The sequence below is a fragment of the Aquarana catesbeiana genome, linkage group LG07 (genome assembly GCF_042186555.1).
Source record: "Aquarana catesbeiana isolate 2022-GZ linkage group LG07, ASM4218655v1, whole genome shotgun sequence".
NCBI classification, from domain to species: domain Eukaryota; kingdom Metazoa; phylum Chordata; class Amphibia; order Anura; family Ranidae; genus Aquarana; species Aquarana catesbeiana.
Genome location: NC_133330.1, coordinates 19394492 through 19411420, shown reverse-complemented (window position 1 = coordinate 19411420; position 16929 = coordinate 19394492). Strand labels below are relative to the sequence as shown.

Sequence of the window (16929 nt, the reverse complement as noted above, 5' to 3'; positions counted from 1 at the left end):
GAACCGGGATCTGTGTGTGTAAACACACAATTTCCGGTTCTCTTGAGGGGAGAACAGACAGATTGTCTGTTCATATAGAGTATGAACAGCGATCTGTCATCTCCCCTGCACAGCCCCCTCCCCTTCACTTAGAACACAAACTAGGGAACACATTAACCCCTTAGTGTTAACCCCTTCACTGCCAGTGACATTTTTACAGTAATCAATGCATTTTCTATAGCACTGAGCGCTGTATAAATGCCAATGGTCCCAAAAATGTGTCAAAATTGTCCGATGCTTCCGCCATAATGTCGCAGTCCCGATAAAAATCGCTATAATAAAAATGCCATAAAACTATCCCCTATTTTGTAGACGATATAACTTTTGCGCAAACCAATCAATATACTCTTATTGCAAATTTTTTTTTTATCAAAAATATGTAGAGGAATATAAATCGGCCTAGTTTTTTTTTATATATTTTTGGGGGATATTTCTTACAGCAAAAAGTAAAAAATAATGCGTTTTTTTTTCATAATTGTCGCTCTTCTTTTGTTTATAGCGCAAAAAATAAAAACCACAGAGGTGATCAAATACCACCAAAAGAAAGCTCTATTTGTGGGAAAATAAGGACGTCAATTTTGTTTGGGTGCAACGTCGCACGACCGCGCAATTTTCAGTTAAAGCGACTTAATGCCGAATCCCAAAAAGTGCTCTGGTCATGATTATATTGGAGAGGGGTGGGACTTTGAGTGAGGCATGGGACTGTGCCTCCATCCCAAATACAAGAGAAAGAGGAGGGGCCGAGTGGGACTTTAAATGAGGCAGTAGACAGATTGGGGTGAGAAAAAAATGTTCAAATTTATTGTGTAAAAAACATCCTGGTATATGTCACATGTAAAGGGTTACGTGTGCATGTGCACAGAACATGACCTACATAGTTACATGCATATACAAACAGTCATACCAATAAATAGCTGTTACAAATTGTAATGTACAAGAATGACATGTATACTGGAAAGCACAAGACACATGATATAAAATGAGTATGAAAAAAAGTGCTCTGGTCATGATGGGGCTAAAATCTTCCTCAGCTGAAGCGGTTAAAAAGTGTAAGAACTCACAGTATATATATGGCCACATGCAAAAAAAAATCTACATAGGTGTCCCGGTCCCGCCGATGATAGAAAATCACGGCCACTGGAGGTGCTCACAGGGCTGGAAGAGAAGTTCCGGGGCCCCTGTGGGTATAGGGCGCAAGTGATGTCAGCTTGGGGGGTGTACCGCCTCTACTTCTCCTCCAGCCCTGTCCTCTTCCACTGGAGGTGCTCACAGGGCTGAAGGAGAGGCGGTCCACCCCCCCAAGCTGGCTTTCATGCGATTCGGACAGGAATCACACCGCATTCTTGTTCAAATCTCATGCGGATTTATGTAGTGCGATTTACACCCATTCATTTTGTATTGATGCAAATCGCACCGCAAAGTATCTGTTTTGGTATCGGGAACATTTCGGTGCATAATACATATACTGAGGCCAATTTAGACAGGAGCCAATTAACCTACCAGCATATCTTTTGGAGTGTGGGAGGAAACCCACACAGGTACAGGGAGAACATGCAAACTCCAGGCAGGTAGTGTCTTGGTTGGGATTTGAACCGGAGACCCCAGTGCTGCCAGGCGGACGTGCTAACCACTTAGCCACTGTGCTACCCGTCACATGGCACAGTGTGGTCTAATGGTCTATATTTTAATGTTCTGGTTCCATGACACAGTGTGGTCTGGCAGCTCTCGTGGTGTTCTGGTTACCTGAGAAGAAAGGAATGCTGATTTTGTCTTGTTGATCTCACCTTAGAGTGATGGTGTCACGTGACTTCATACAGTTACTGGGCTCACCCCACTCCTCTTGTCCATTTCTCCTCTTGCAGACAGACCTTTGGGGTGTATTTCCGAGTCTTGATGGACAGGCTGGAAAAGTATGTGAGGAATATTCCAGTGGGGAAGAAGTCGGACAGCCTGGAGGTGTGTGTAGCTCTCTGCTTTGTGTACAGATCGTGTGCTTCCATTTCTTATCCCATCACTGAGGTGGGTTGTTGTCTTTCTTCCAGGTTCAGGCTGAACGCCTTCTACAGTGGAGCTTAGCAGTCCGCAATTTCCACATCCTGGTCAACCTGATTAAGGTGAGTTACACTTACTGTGCATTTCGCACACAGATGAAGCCCAGGGGTTACATGTACAATACATGCAACACACAGACCAGGCCCAGGAGTTACATGTACAATGCATGCAACACACAGACCAGGCCCAGGGGTTTTATGTACAATGCATGTAACACACAGACCAGGCCCAATGGTTACATGTACAATGCATGCATCGCACAGACCAGGCCCAGGGGTTTTATGTACAATGCATGCAACACACAGACCAGGCCCAATGGTTACATGTACAATGCATGCATCGCACAGACCAGGCCCAGGGGTTACATGTAAACTAAATACAACACACAGACCAGGCCCAGGGGTTTTATGTACAATGCATGCAACACAGACCAGGCCCCAGGGGTTACATGTAAACTACATGCAACACACAGACCAGGCCCAGGGGTTTTATATACAATGCATGCAACACACAGACCAGCCCAGGGGTTTTATGTACAATGCATGCAACACACAGACCAGGCCCAGGGGTTACATGTACAATTCATGCAACACACAGACCAGGCCCAGGGGTTACATGTACAATGCATGCAACACGCAGACCAGGCCCCAGGGGCTACATATACAATGCATGCAACACACAGATCAGGCCCAGGGGTTTTATGTACAATGCATGCAACACACAGACCAGGCCCCAGGGGTTACATGTATACTACATGCAACACACAGACCAGGTCTAGGGGTTACATGTATAATGCATGCAACACACAGACCAGGCCCAGGGATTACATGTACAGTGCATGCATCACACAGACCGGGTCTAGGGGTTACATGTACAATGCATGCAACACACAGACCAGGCCCAGGAGTTACATGTACAATGCATGCAACACACAGACCAGGCCCAGGGGTTACATGTACAATGCATGCAACACACAGACCAGGCCCAGGGGTTACATGTACAATGCATGCAACATGCAGACCAGGCCCAGGGGTTTTATGTACAATGCATGCAACACACAAACCAGGCCCAGGAGTTACATGTACAATGCATGCAACACACAGACCAGGCCCAGGAGTTACATGTACAATGCATGCAACACACAGACCAGGCCCAGGGGTTACATGTACAATGCATGCAACATGCAGACCAGGCCCAGGGGTTTTATGTACAATGCATGCAACACACAGGCCAGGCCCCAGGGGTTACATGTATACTACATGCAACACACAGACCAGGTCTAGGAATTACATGTACAGTGCATGCAACACACAGACCAGGTATAGGGGTTACATGTACAATGCATGCAACACACAGACCAGGCCCAGGAGTTACATGTACAATGCATGCAACACACAGACCAGGCCCAGGGGTTACATGTACAATGCATGCAACACAGACCAGGCCCAGGGGTTACATGTATAATGCATGCAACACACAGACCAGACCAGGGGTTTTATGTACAATGCATGCAACACACAGACCAGGCCCAGGAGTTACATGTACAATGCATGCAACACACAGACCAGGCCCAGGAGTTACATGTACAATGCATGCAACACACAGACCAGGCCCAGGGGTTACATGTACAATGCATGCAACACACAGACCAGGCCCAGGGGTTACATGTACAATGCATGCAACATGCAGACCAGGCCCAGGGGTTTTATGTACAATGCATGCAACACACAGGCCAGGCCCCAGGGGTTACATGTATACTACATGCAACACACAGACCAGGTCTAGGAATTACATGTACAGTGCATGCAACACACAGACCAGGTCCATAGGGGTTACATGTATAATGCATGCATCACACAGACCGGGTCTAGGGGTTACATGTACAATGCATGCAACACACAGACCAGGCCCAGGAGTTACATGTACAATGCATGCAACACACAGATCAGGCCCAGGGGTTACACGCGCAACACACAAAAAAGGCCCAGGGGTTATATGTACAGCGTATGTCACATAGAGGGGCTTTGGACATTATGTGTATGTGACACAGAGACCAGGCCTGCATGTTTCATGTATGTCGCATGGAGACAAGAGGGTTACACGTATATACTGTGTGTAACACAAACACTGTACAGCCATGTGTCCCCACCAATCATCTGTATTGCCGCGTGTCCCTACCACTCATCCATCTCCTGTCACTGTTGTCTTTTGTAGATATTTGACACCAGGCCAATGTTAAGCATTTGTCTAAAGGTAAGTCGGATCGCTCATCCTTTCTTCTTCCTTTTGTACTAAAAAAATGTGTTATGACGGCCTTCTTCACCTCTGTTTTGTCTGCAGTATGGCCGCCTCTTTTTGGAGACATTCCTTAAAGTGGGCATGCCTCTCCTGGACTGCAGCTTCAAGAAGCACAAGGTGAGATAGATGACAGCACACCATCCATCTACATTGTTAGAAAATATCCATAATCCATCTGTGTGCTCCCTCCATTCTCTTATCTCACCCATAATCCATCTGTGTGCTCCCTCCATTGATCAAGATGTTACAGTTTATTCATAAAAAAGGGGGGTGAATCCATACAAAAAGTATCTACGTGTCCATAAAACCAGGTTACAAGTATACACATTAAATTAAGAAAATAGACATGCCCATGCAAGGGCAAGTGCTAGAATTTGGCTGACACGTTTCGAGGAAAACCCTCTTCATCAGAGCCTTGCAGAACGACAAGAGAGGTCTGTATAGTATTGTGGATCAACATACAGGGGAGTGGCTAGTTGGGAGGAGTGTCACATTGTAAGTGATGAGTTCTCGTACGCGTCCACATCCCAGCGCTCTATATGTCATAGAGAGATGTGATTTATAGCTGATATCCTCATTGCAACACAAGACTACTTTCTGATTGGAGCTACCTAGAACCCTTACAGAAGCAACTGCCTCCTGTTCTCAAACAGATGCATGCAGGCTGCATCCTTCTTGTAAACCTGGAGGCAGGCACAACTGACAGATACACATTGAATTGCCATAAGGAACATATGAATCACATCTCTCTATGACATATAGAGCGCTGGGATGTGGACAAACTTAGAGCGTAGGAGAACTCATCACTTACAATGTGACACTCCTCTCCAACTAGCCACTCCCCTGTATGTTGATCCACAATACTATACAAACCTTTCTTGTCGTTCTACAAGGCTCTGATGAAGAGGGTTTTCCTCGAAACGCGTCCAGCACTTGCCCTTGCATGGGCATGTCTATTTTCTTAATTTAATGTGTATACTTGTAACCTGGTTTTATGGACACTTAGATACTTTTTGTATGGATTCATCCCCCTTTTTTTATGAACAATGCATCAGATCACGCGCCTTCCATCTCTATCTTACATTTGGCTTACTTCGGACCACCCCTGGTCAGTTTAGGCAGCGGGACTCGCATGATCATCTTTTAATTTATCTTTTCCTTTTGAAAGTACTACCATTTTATATCAACAACGCCTTCACGAGTGCAGGAGAAAATTCCTTCTTTGTTTATATTGTGCTCCCTCCATTCTCAGGTCTCACCCATAATCCATCTGTGTGCTCCCTCCATTCTCATGTCTCATCCATAACCCATCTGTGTGCTCCCTCCATTTTCAGGTCTCACCCATAACCCATCTGTGTGCTCCCTCCATTCTCATGTCTCATCCATAACCCATCTGTGTGCTCCCTCCATTTTCAGGTCTCACCCATAACCCATCTGTGTGCTTCCTCCATTTTCAGGTCTCACCCATAACCCATCTGTGTGCTCCCTCCATTCTCATGTCTCATCCATAACCCATCTGTGTGCTCCCTCCATTCTCATGTCTCATCCATAACCCATCTGTGTGCTCCCTCCATTCTCATGTCTCATCCATAACCCATCTGTGTGCTCCCTCCATTCTCAGGTCTCACCCATCTGTGTGCTCCCTCCTTTTTTTAGGCCTCACCCATAAACGATCTGTACGCTCCTGTCTGTTTTATGTCTAACCGATAATTCATCTGTTTGCTCCCGCCTTTCTCCTGCCTCAGCTATTTTCTGTAAGTTCTCTGATTGTGTGTAGTAGTGACTCTTGTTGTCCCCAAACTGCTTACTTTTCTTCATCCATTGAGGGACACAGGAATTGTATTGGAGTGGGCTTTACTGCTGCCTATAGGTGGTTGGGACACTGGCAAACAGAAAAAAGTTTTAAGCCACCCCAGTATTCTATTATTGTATCTTGCAGGACGATGTGCAAAACCTGCTGAAAATCTTGCAGCTGTGTACCCGGCAGCTTCACCACATGTGCGGTCACTCTAAGGTACCTGTTCTGTCTCTTCTTCCCTCCTTTGTCATTCTGCTAGGTACAGCTCTGTACCATCAGGTCCCCACAGTGGCCAAATCCTCCATGGTCTGCTGTCCTAGCTGGACTTTATTTCTCCTCCACAGATCCATCAGGATGCTGGGCTCACCACACACGTCCCTCTCTTAAAGAAGACCTTGGAGATGTTTGTGTACAGAGTGAAGGCCATGCTGACGCTGAACAATTGCCAAGAGGCCTTCTGGCTGGGGAACCTGAAGAACCGAGACCTCCAGGTGAGAGCTGGGAGATACTGCAATCAGCACCGGCCACCCCTCACTTATCTGTTATTCACTACCCATGGGGCTTCTCTGTATTTTAGGGTGAAGAGATCTTATCACAAGCTGCACAGGAAAGCGAAACGGAGGAGGAGGAGCAAGAATCACAGCTTCCTGCAGAGGAACAGGAGGCTGAAGAGGTAAGGGGTGTGCGTGAAAATGGGGAAGCGGAGGTTTGAAGACTTTGGAGGGGATTTACTAAAACTGTAGCGTGCCAAATCTGGTGCAACTCTGCATAGAAACCAATCAGCTTCCAGGTTTTATTGTCAAAGCTTAAGTGAACAAGCTGGAGTTAGAAGCTGATTTGCTCCCATGCACAGCATAGTAAATCTCTCTCTCTCTTTGTGTTTGGCTGTTATGGGGGAAGAGGGTCATCAGACTCCATGCTTTTTAGGGGGGTGTAGGTCTGCAGACTCCATGCTTGTTAGGAAGGAGTGGGTCTGCAGACTCCATGTTTGTTGGCAAGGAAAAAGTCTGCAGACTCCATGCTTGTTGGCATGGAGGGGGTCTGCAGACTCCATGCTTGTTGGCATGGAGGGGGTCTGCAGACTCCATGCTTGTTGGCATGGAGGGGGTCTACAGATTCGATGCATGTTGGCATGGAGGGGGTCTACAGACTCAATGCATGTTGGCATGGAGGGGGTCTGCAGACGTCATGCTTGTTGGCATGGAGGGGGGTCTGCAGACTCCATGCTTGTTGGCATGGAAGGGGTTTGCAGACTCCATGCTTGTTGGCATGGAGGGGGTTTGCAGACTCCATGCTTGTTGGCATGGAGGGGGTTTGCAGACTCCATGCTTGTTGGCATGGAGGGGGTTTGCAGACTCTATGCATGTTGGCATGGAGGGGGTCAGCAGACTCCATGCTTGTTGGCATGGAGGGGGTCTACAGACTCAATGCATGTTGGCATGGAGGGGGTCTGCAGACTCCATGCTTGTTGGCATGGAGGGGGTCTGCAGACTCCATGCTTGTAGTCTCTGCGATTTTTAGGAAGAAGGTGTCTGCAGACTGCGTGCTTGTTAGAGGAAGGGAGGTAATTTGTAGACTCCATGGTCGGTGGGATTTATCTGCAGGCTCCATGCTTGTTTGGGAGGATGGGGAACTTGGCAGACTCCATGCTTATTAGAGGGAAGGGTGAAGCAGTGTTTATGAAGCATTATAGTGAAAGGGTATAGAAAAGGTGTGTTAATAAAGTGTCACAGCAGAGGCATAAACAAAAACATTGTGTATGATACATCATAGGTGGAGGAGAACAGGTTGGTGGCCTGTATGTAGGACCCCAGGGGAGGCATGTGCAGAGTTGGTGTGTATGAGTGTCATAGTGGAGGAGTATTGGGATGTGGCTTGTAAGAATCCTTATGTAACATATCATGCAAACAGTATCTGACTGTCAGACAGGGGTTGAAAGTTTACACTTTGAGTTTGGGGTTATTTGGGGACTGCAGTAAGACCATCCTGGGAACAACTGCCGATTGTGTCTTTGTCTGCAGGAGGAGAGCGAGGAGGAGGAAGAGGAGGAGTCAGACTAATGGTCGTCTTTACCATTCTAGTTGATCTATTTTTGTCTACACCGCACACAGGAATTGTCTCGTCTGCGGAGAAGAAAAATAATAAGGATATTTCCGGAGCATCTAATAGACTGCATGTTGTCGCCGCAGGGCCAGCCTTCCTTACAGCGGCCAATCAGAGACTAACTGCTGGCACTTTAAAGCTTTTGCAATGAAAGCCTCGGGTATGGGATGTCCTACTGGAGAACCAACTGCACTTTCCTCCCAGTAGCCTGTCAGTGCCCACCTTTAGTGTTACAATCTGCCTTGGCAAGAGGAAAGGGAGAAGCTGATTGGTTGCTGGGATAGAAATATGGTTGGACGTGTCCTTATGATGTGAAAGCCACACAGTTCTGTTCTGTAAGGGGGATCCACCCCTGTTTTTGTGTCTGTCACACATTGCCGCCACTATAAATGTATGTGTCACGTGTCTTTTTTATGTGTATTGTAATGGATGGAGGACAATAAAGTTATTGATCTGTGAATTCAATGTTTTATGGGGCAATCTGCCTTTCCAACTGTAGTCCTCAATTATCAGCAGGCCTGAAAGAAGAACTGTCCTAAGAAACCAGTCGGCTCGCGGCTGTCATTTGTTTGTCACTAGATCACATGGTCTCATGGCAACAGATCATGATTTGCACATACACAGCTCTGTTATTATAGGAATCTATCAGGGAAGAGGAAATGAACATTCATCAGTTATCTTATGGAAGATTCGTCATTCCTGGCAGGGTCGATCTTTGCATGTTGTAGAGTAAACACACTTTGTAGGTGGTGTACAGCAGAAGAATGGCATACAGTAACTGGCTGCATATCTTAATGGCCAGCTGCGTATCTACAGCGCCCTGCTCTGGCGGCTCCAGGTACAGCCTACTGACTACCCTGCTGAACGCTGACTTCTCTGACACATGGAAGGTTCCGCTCCATTTCGGTGGCTGCGCCGTAATCATGTGATGAAACACCACGTCCAGTCCTCACAGAGATATTGGCCTTGGACACCATGTCTTCTCTCTGTTTTTGATGTGGGCTGCCAGGTTAAAGGTCAGTGGGTGTCCTGGAAGCCTTTCTGCCTAGGAGTCGGGACAATTTGAACTCTTCTCTATCTGAGACATTCACCGAGCTATGGTATGCTTTGGTGTAGCTCGTCTAAGCCGTTGTAAGCTTTCATCCAGCGGAGTCCACGACCAGAGCTGGTACTTCTCCATCTTTATTACAGTATCTGCAGGAGAGAGAGGAATGTCAGTACAATGATGATGTAAGAAGGCTCCTAGAACTGGTACATCTCCATCCAACTATCTGCAGGAGAGAGAGGAACATCAGTACATTGGTGACTAGAACTGGTACATCTCCATCCTACTATTTGTAGGAAAGAGTGAGAAGAATGTTCCTTACATTGGTGATCAGTGAGAAGAATGTTCCTTACATTGGTGATCAGTGAGAAGAATGTTCCTTACATTGGTGATCAGTGAGAAGAATGTTCCTTACATTGGTGATCAGTGAGAAGAATGTTCCTTACATTGGTGATCAGTGAGAAGAATGTTCCTTACATTGGTGATCAGTGAGAAGAATGTTCCTTACATTGGTGATCAGTGAGAAGAATGTTCCTTACATTGGTGATCAGTGAGAAGAATGTCCCTTACATTGGTGATCAGTGAGAAGAATGTTCCTTACATTGGTGATCAGTGAGAAGAATGTTCCTTACATTGGTGATCAGTGAGAAGAATGTTCCTTACATTGGTGATCAGTGAGAAGAATGTTCCTTACATTGGTGGTCAGTGAGAAGAATGTTCCTTACATTGGTGATCAGTGAGAAGAATGTTCCTTACATTGGTGGTCAGTGAGAAGAATGTTCCTTACATTGGTGATCAGTGAGAAGAATGTTCCTTACATTGGTGATCAGTGAGAAGAATGTTCCTTACATTGGTGATCAGTGAGAAGAATGTTCCTTACATTGGTGATCAGTGAGAAGAATGTTCCTTACATTGGTGACCAGTGAGAAGAATGTTCCTTACATTGGTGATCAGTGGGAAGAATGTTCCTTACATTGGTGATCAGTGAGAAGAATGTTCCTTACATTGGTGGTCAGTGAGAAGAATGTTCCTTACATTGGTGATCAGTGAGAAGAATGTTCCTTACATTGGTCATCAGTGAGAAGAATGTCCCTTACATTGGTGATCAAACACCATCAAAAGAAAGCTCTGTGGGGATAAAAATGACATAAGTTTCATTTATGTACGGAGTTGCATACCCGCGCAATTGTCAGTTAAATGACATAAGTTTCATTTATGTACATGCGGGGGGGGGGGCTGTAAATCTTCCAGAGGTCAAGTGACTATATCGCTCTTTGTTTCTCTTTCTTGTTCCCTCTCTTTGTATCCCTCTCATTCTTCTTGACTCTCTTTATCCCTTTCTTTCATTGTCTTTATCTTTCTCTTCCTTGTCCAGTTTTTGTAATTTTGTCCTCCTCTTCGTTGTATGTCCTGAAATTTAAATTTGTGTTCTCACCTCCTTAACTAAAAAAAAGAGCGATGGTCAACAAAACAGTAAAGCACAGCCACAAAAAAAATACTTGAAGACCCAACAGAATACAAATGTCTCCAGAGTTGTCTTGTTGCTTTCTCTTGTTGGATTACAAAAAAAGTATAACAGTTCATGTGCATTAATAAAACAGTCTATTCCCTTTTCTATTTACTACTTAAAAGGAATTCAAGTGAAATGACTGACTACAATGCTCATGCAATGGTTTAAAAATAAAAGCAATTGATGGGTTAGAAAAGCTTCATTTACATGGCATAGATTCAAAATAACATTCAGACATAAGATATGTAGTAATCGCTGACTATAACTGCAGTCGGAACATCATTCATAGAAGGAGAAGGCTCTTCTATTCTAAAGAATTGGGTTATACTGCCACCTACAGGAGAATTGGCTACCAGGCTGCAAACTAAGAAGGGGCCAACTTCCAGACTATATAATTCCACCCCTGCTTTGAATCTTCAGTTTTAACTTGGTGTCTTCAGGAGATTGGACATTATCTCTCCAGCTCTGCTGGATCAAAACTTGGAATTTTTCTACAGTTGGGTAGCTGCAGAGGCTGGGTTCACACTGTGTGCAGACGCGGCTCACAGCAGGGGTCCGGTGCATCTCTGTTTCAGGGACTAATCGGGCCCAAATTTTTGCCTGAATTCGGGCCTGAAACTGATCCAAAGACACACAGGATCCTTGTGCAATGTGCTCCGTGGTGAGAGCCGGTCACAGTCTCCTGTCATGCAAATTGGATGCGGGGAAACCTGCATCCAATTCGCATCAGTGTGAACCCAACCTAACAGTTTTCAACCAGATATCTTAAATTTCTCTCCAGCCAGATGAGTGCAGAACTTCCAAATTCCTCCGAAATATGGTGATTTATCTGTGACAGTCCTATATTCTCCACAGTGGCACACCTGGACAGTGTTCAATGTTTGCACTGGAGGAGGCCTGCATAGGGTGACCCTAAGCCAGTCTCTGGATCTGTGCAGTCACACCAGTGTTATTCTGGGACTGGACTCAGAATACTCTCTGCACCGGGGACAAAGTTGAGGAAGCCTCTTGTTTGGTGATCCTAAGCTGGTTTCTGGATCTGGTCTCTGCAATCCTCTTCCATATGCTCAGAAATGGAACTTGGCTCTGAAGGCTCTTTGCTTCGGGGAATACGTTGAGTTGGCCTGTATATAGTGATCCTAAACAGGTTTCTGGATCTGTGCAGCCCTCCTTATTTTTTTTTATAATCGGGACTGGGCTCTCTACTCCAAGGATTAAGCTGAGGAAGTCTGACTATGGAGCCTCTTTTTCAATGTGTTCGGAAATGGGTCTTGGCTGAGAAGGCTCCCTGTTGTAAGGAGTAACCTGAGGAGGTCTGCATATGGTGACCCTAAGCTGGTTTCTGGATCTGGTCACTGCAATCCTCTTCCATATGCTCAGAAATGGAACTTGGCTCTGAAGGCTCTCTGCTTCGGGGAATACGTTGAGTTGGCCTGTATATAGTGATCCTAAGCAGGCTTATTTGTTTTTATACATGGGACTGGGCTCTCTGCTCCAAGGAGTAACCTGAGGAGGTAAACCCTAAGCTGGTTTCTGGATCTAGTCACTGCAGCCCTCTTCCATGTTTCATATACAAGACTTTGCTCTGAAGGCTCTCTTCTTCGTGGAATAAGCTATGAGCAGGCGCAGTGTTTTGGCTTTCTGGTGAAAAATGGTCTCTTCACTAGAAGGCATTTCACGGGATCTGTCTATGGTGGGGGATGTATGATGTGGATCTGATTGGTATTACAATAGTCTTTCAGCCTTAGGAGCCATAACGTTAAAAAGCTGCTTCTTACATGGACCTGTATGGGCCCACGGGGTGCAGATGAAAATAAATGAGTATCATGAAGGATCCTACCCATCACAGTCTCTTCCAGCTCTTGCCGTCAGGTAGAAGGTACCGGAGTATCAAAACCCAGACTGTCAGAATGCTCAACAGTTTTTTCCCCCAGGCTGTGAGAGCCTTCAACTCCAATCCTCTTTGAAACCTCTTCTACAAGCTATATATTGTGACCAGGAACGTCTCACTTCCCCTCCTTTTTATTCTTGAATATGCACTAGACACTTTTATAAAGACTTGCTACAAAGACTCTTGGAAATATACAGTATATGTACAGTTACGTAGTTCCCAGATGTGTATAGGTTTTAAATTTTTTTTTTATTTTAAGTTCTTCGCTGTGTTTTATTCTTTGTACATTTATAATTACAGTGGAACCTTGGTTTACGAATAACGTGGATAATGAGCGTTTTGAGAGACAAGCAACTTTTTTTTAAAAATACTGACTCGGTTTGTGAGTGTTGTCTCGCAAAACGAGCAGTATTCAAGCCAATGGGGTGTGCAGTACCGCATTTGGCCAGAGGTGCAGGGGCGCCGGTGACACTCGGAACGGTTTGGAGCTGTTCGGAAATACTTGGAACCACTCAGAAATACTCTGTTCTCGAGCCTTTCCGAGTTCAGCCGAGCTGTCCCCGAGTATTTCTGAGGCTCTCCAGCGCCCCCCCACCCCCTACCTCTGGCCACATGCGGTATTGCATGCAATAGAAGTCAATGCGGAACTAATTATCTTTGTTCTATGGGGAAACTCGCTTGGATATGCGAGTGCTTTGGTTTACAAGCATTCTCCTGGAACGGATTATGCACGCAGTCCAAGGTTCCACTGTATGTTTAATTTGTATGTAGCACCGTGGCCCTGTGAGATACAACATTTTGTTCTACCGTATGTTCTCACGTGTAGTAGAATGACAATACTACTTGATTTGACTTAAAAGGCAGTAGGTATTGGGATGTACAGTTGTGCTCATAAGTTTACATACCCTAGCAGAATTTATGATTTTTTTGGCCATTTTTCAGAGAATATGAATAACAAAAACTTTTCTTTCAGTCATGGTTAGTGTTTGGCTGAAGCCATTTATTATCAATCAACTGTGTTTACTCTTTTTAAATCATAATAAAAACACAAACTACCCAAATTACTCTGATCAAAAGTTTACATACCCCAGTTCTTAATACCATGTATTGCCCCCATTAACATGAATGACAGCTTGAAGTCTTTTGTGGTATTTGTGGATGCGGCTCTTTATCTTTTCAGGTGGTAAAGCTTCCCATTCCTCTTGTCAAAAAGCCTCCAGTTCCTGTAAATTCTTGGGCTGTCTTGCATGAACTGCACGTTTGAGATCTCCCCAGAGTGGCTCAATGATATTGAGGTCAGGAGACTGAGATGGCTACTCCAGAACCTTCACTTTATTCTGCTATAGCCAATGACAGGTCGACTTGGCCTTGTGTTTTGGATCATTGTCATGTTGGAATCTCCAAGTTTGTCCCATGCGCAACTTCGTGGCTGATGAATGGAAATGTTCCTCCAGTATTTTTTGATAACATACTGCATTCATCTTGCCATCAATTTTGACCAAATTTCTTGTGCCTTTGTATCTCACACATCTCCAAAACATCAGCGATCCACCTCCGTGTTTCACAGTAGGAATGGTGGCCAAAAAGCTAAATTTTGGTCTCATCACTTCAAATGACTTTGTGCCAGAAGGTTTGAGGCTTGCCTCTGTGCTGTTTGGCGTATTGTAAGCAGGATACTTTGTGTCATTTGTGTAGTAAAGGCTTTCTGCTGGGGACTCGACCATGCAGCCATCTTTCTTCAAGTGCCTCATTGTGCACCTCGAAACAGCCACACCACGTTTTCAGAAAGTCCTGCATTTCTGGGTTTTTCTTTGCATCCCGAACAATTTTCCTGGCAGTTCTGGCTGAAATTTTAGTTGGTCTACCTGACCGTTGTTTGGCTTCAACAGAACCCCTCATTTTCCACTTCTTGATTAGAGTTTGAACACTGCTGATTGGAATTCTCAATTCCTTGGATATCTTTTTATATCCCTTTCCTGTTTCTACAGTTCAACTACCTTTTCCCGCAGATCCTTTGACAATTGTTTTGCTTTCCCCAGAAAACGTCAGTGCAGCACTGGATGAAAGATGCAAGAGTCTGTCAGGAGTCCAGAAACTCATTGACCTATTATACACACACACTAATTACAAGCAAACAGATCACAGATGAGAATGGTTACCTTTAAGAGCCATTTAAACCCCTTTGTGTCAACTTGTGTGCATGTTATCAGGCCAAAATCACCGGGGTATGTAAACTTTTGATCAGAATCATTTGGGTAGTTTCTGTTGTGATTATGATTTAAGAAGAGTAAACACAGTTGATTGATGATAAATGGCTTCAGCCAAACACTAACCATGAGTGAAAGAAATGTTTTTGTGTTATCATTCATATTCTCTGAAAAATGGCCAAGAAATCATAAATGCTGCCAGGGTATGTAAACTTATGATCAGGGTCATTTGGGTAGTTTTTGTTTTCATTATGATTTAAAACTGTATATAGAGGGGATTGGGATATAGAGGGAAGGTGGTGGGTCTGCAGGATGGAGATGAAGGGGAGGCATGGGCCCCTGAGATAGAGATGAAAGGGAAAGGAGGTGGGCCCCAGGATGGAATCAGAAGTTGGTGGGACCCATGGTGGAGATGAGAGGGAAGGTCATGGGCTCCTGGGATAGAGATGAAAGGGATGGTGGCATGCTGCAGGCTAGGCATGAGATGGAAGGTGGTTATCCCTAGTGTGTGGATGAGAGGGGAGACGGTGGGTCCCAGGAAGGAGATAAGAAAAATGTATGTGGGCCCTGTGATGGAGATGAGAGGGAAGGTGGTGGCTCCCAGGAGGCGATGAGAGGGAACGTGGTGGATCCCAGGAGGAGATGAGAAGGAAGGAGGTGGGCCCTGGGCTGGAGATGAGAAGGAAGGTGGTGGATCCCAGGAGGAGATGAGATCGAAGGAGGTAGGCCCAGGGGTGTAGGAGATGAGAGGGAAGGAGGTGGGCCCTGGGCTGAAGAGGAGAGGGAAAGTGGTGGATCCCAGGAGGAGATGAGAGGGAAGGTGGCCAATCCCAGGAGGAGATGAGAGGGAAGGAGGTGGGCCCTGGGCTGGAGATGAGAAGGAAGGTAGTGGATCACAGGAGGTGATGAGATCGAAGGAGGTGGGCCCTGGGCTGGAGGAGATGAGAGGGAAGGAGGTGGGCCCTGGGATGGAGATGAGAGCAAAGGTGGTGGATCTCAGGAGGAGATGAGAGAGAGGGTGGTTGATCCTAGGAGGAGATAAGAGGGAAGGAAGCAGGCCCTGGGCTGGAGATGAGAAGGAAGGTGGTGGATCCCAGAAGGAGATAAGAGGGAAGGTGGTGGATCCCAGGAAGTGTTGAGAGGGAAGTTGGTGGGCCCTGGGCTGGAGATGAGAGGGAAGGTGGTGGCTCCCAGGAGATGAGAGGGAAGGAGGTGGATCCCATGAGGCAATGAGAGGGAAGGTGGGGGATCCCAAGAGCAAATAAGAGGAAAGGAGGTGGGCCCTGGGATAGAGGAGATGAGAAGGAAGGAGGTGGATCTCAGGAGGAGAAGAGAGGGAAGTCGGTGGGCCCTGGGCTGGAGATGAGAGGGAAGGAGGTGGATCCCAGGAGGAGATGAGAGGGAAGGTGGGGGATCCCAGGAGGAGATGAGAAGGAAGGTGGTGGGTCCTGGGCTGGAGAGGAGAAGGAAGTTGGTGGGCCCTGGGCTGGAGAGGAGAAAGAAGGTGGTGGGCCCTGGGCTGGAGAGGAGAAGGAAGTTGGTGGGCCCTGGGCTGGAGATGAGAAAGAAGGTGGTGGGCCCTGGGCTGGAGATGAGAAGGAAGTTGGTGGGCCCTGGGCTGGAGATGAGAGGGAAGGTTGGGGATCCCAGGAGGAGATGAGAAGGAAGGTGGTGGGCCCTGGGCTAGAGATGAGAAGGAAGGTGGTGAGCCCTGGGCTGGAGATAAGAAAGAAGGTGGTGGGCCCTGGGCTAGAGATGAGAAGAAAGGTGGTGGGCTCTGCGCTGGAGATGAGAGGGAAGATGGTGGGCCCTGGGCTGGAGAGAAGGAAGTTGGTGGGCCCTGGGTTGGAGATAAGTGTAAAGAAGGTGAGTCCAAGGAGGAGATAGGAGGGTGAGCCTGAGCTGGAGACGAGAGGGGAGGTGATGGGCCCCCAGGGTAGAGATGAAAGTTATTGGGCCCCTGAGGAAAAAAGGTAGGAGGGGCGG

General features: G+C 46.3%; 2 protein-coding genes across 2 annotated transcripts in view; one reads left to right on the top strand and one right to left on the bottom strand.

Moving 5' to 3' along the window:
- FANCD2 (FA complementation group D2) overlaps window positions 1–8744 on the top strand; it is a 66772-nt gene extending 58028 nt beyond the window's left edge. Inside the window, exons 37-44 of the mRNA XM_073591710.1 lie at window positions 1902–1995; window positions 2082–2153; window positions 4306–4344; window positions 4432–4506; window positions 6329–6403; window positions 6532–6678; window positions 6765–6861; window positions 8207–8744. Coding sequence (XP_073447811.1) covers window positions 1902–1995; window positions 2082–2153; window positions 4306–4344; window positions 4432–4506; window positions 6329–6403; window positions 6532–6678; window positions 6765–6861; window positions 8207–8247 — 640 coding nt within the window. The 3' untranslated portion in view covers window positions 8248–8744. The remainder of the gene's footprint in view (window positions 1–1901; window positions 1996–2081; window positions 2154–4305; window positions 4345–4431; window positions 4507–6328; window positions 6404–6531; window positions 6679–6764; window positions 6862–8206) is intronic.
- A 225-nt stretch (window positions 8745–8969) lies between these two features.
- Window positions 8970–9470, bottom strand: FANCD2OS (FANCD2 opposite strand). Its single transcript, XM_073591879.1, is given in 1 exon segment — window positions 8970–9470. A coding segment is annotated over 1 exon segment (501 nt).
- Window positions 9471–16929: the final 7459 nt, after the last annotated feature.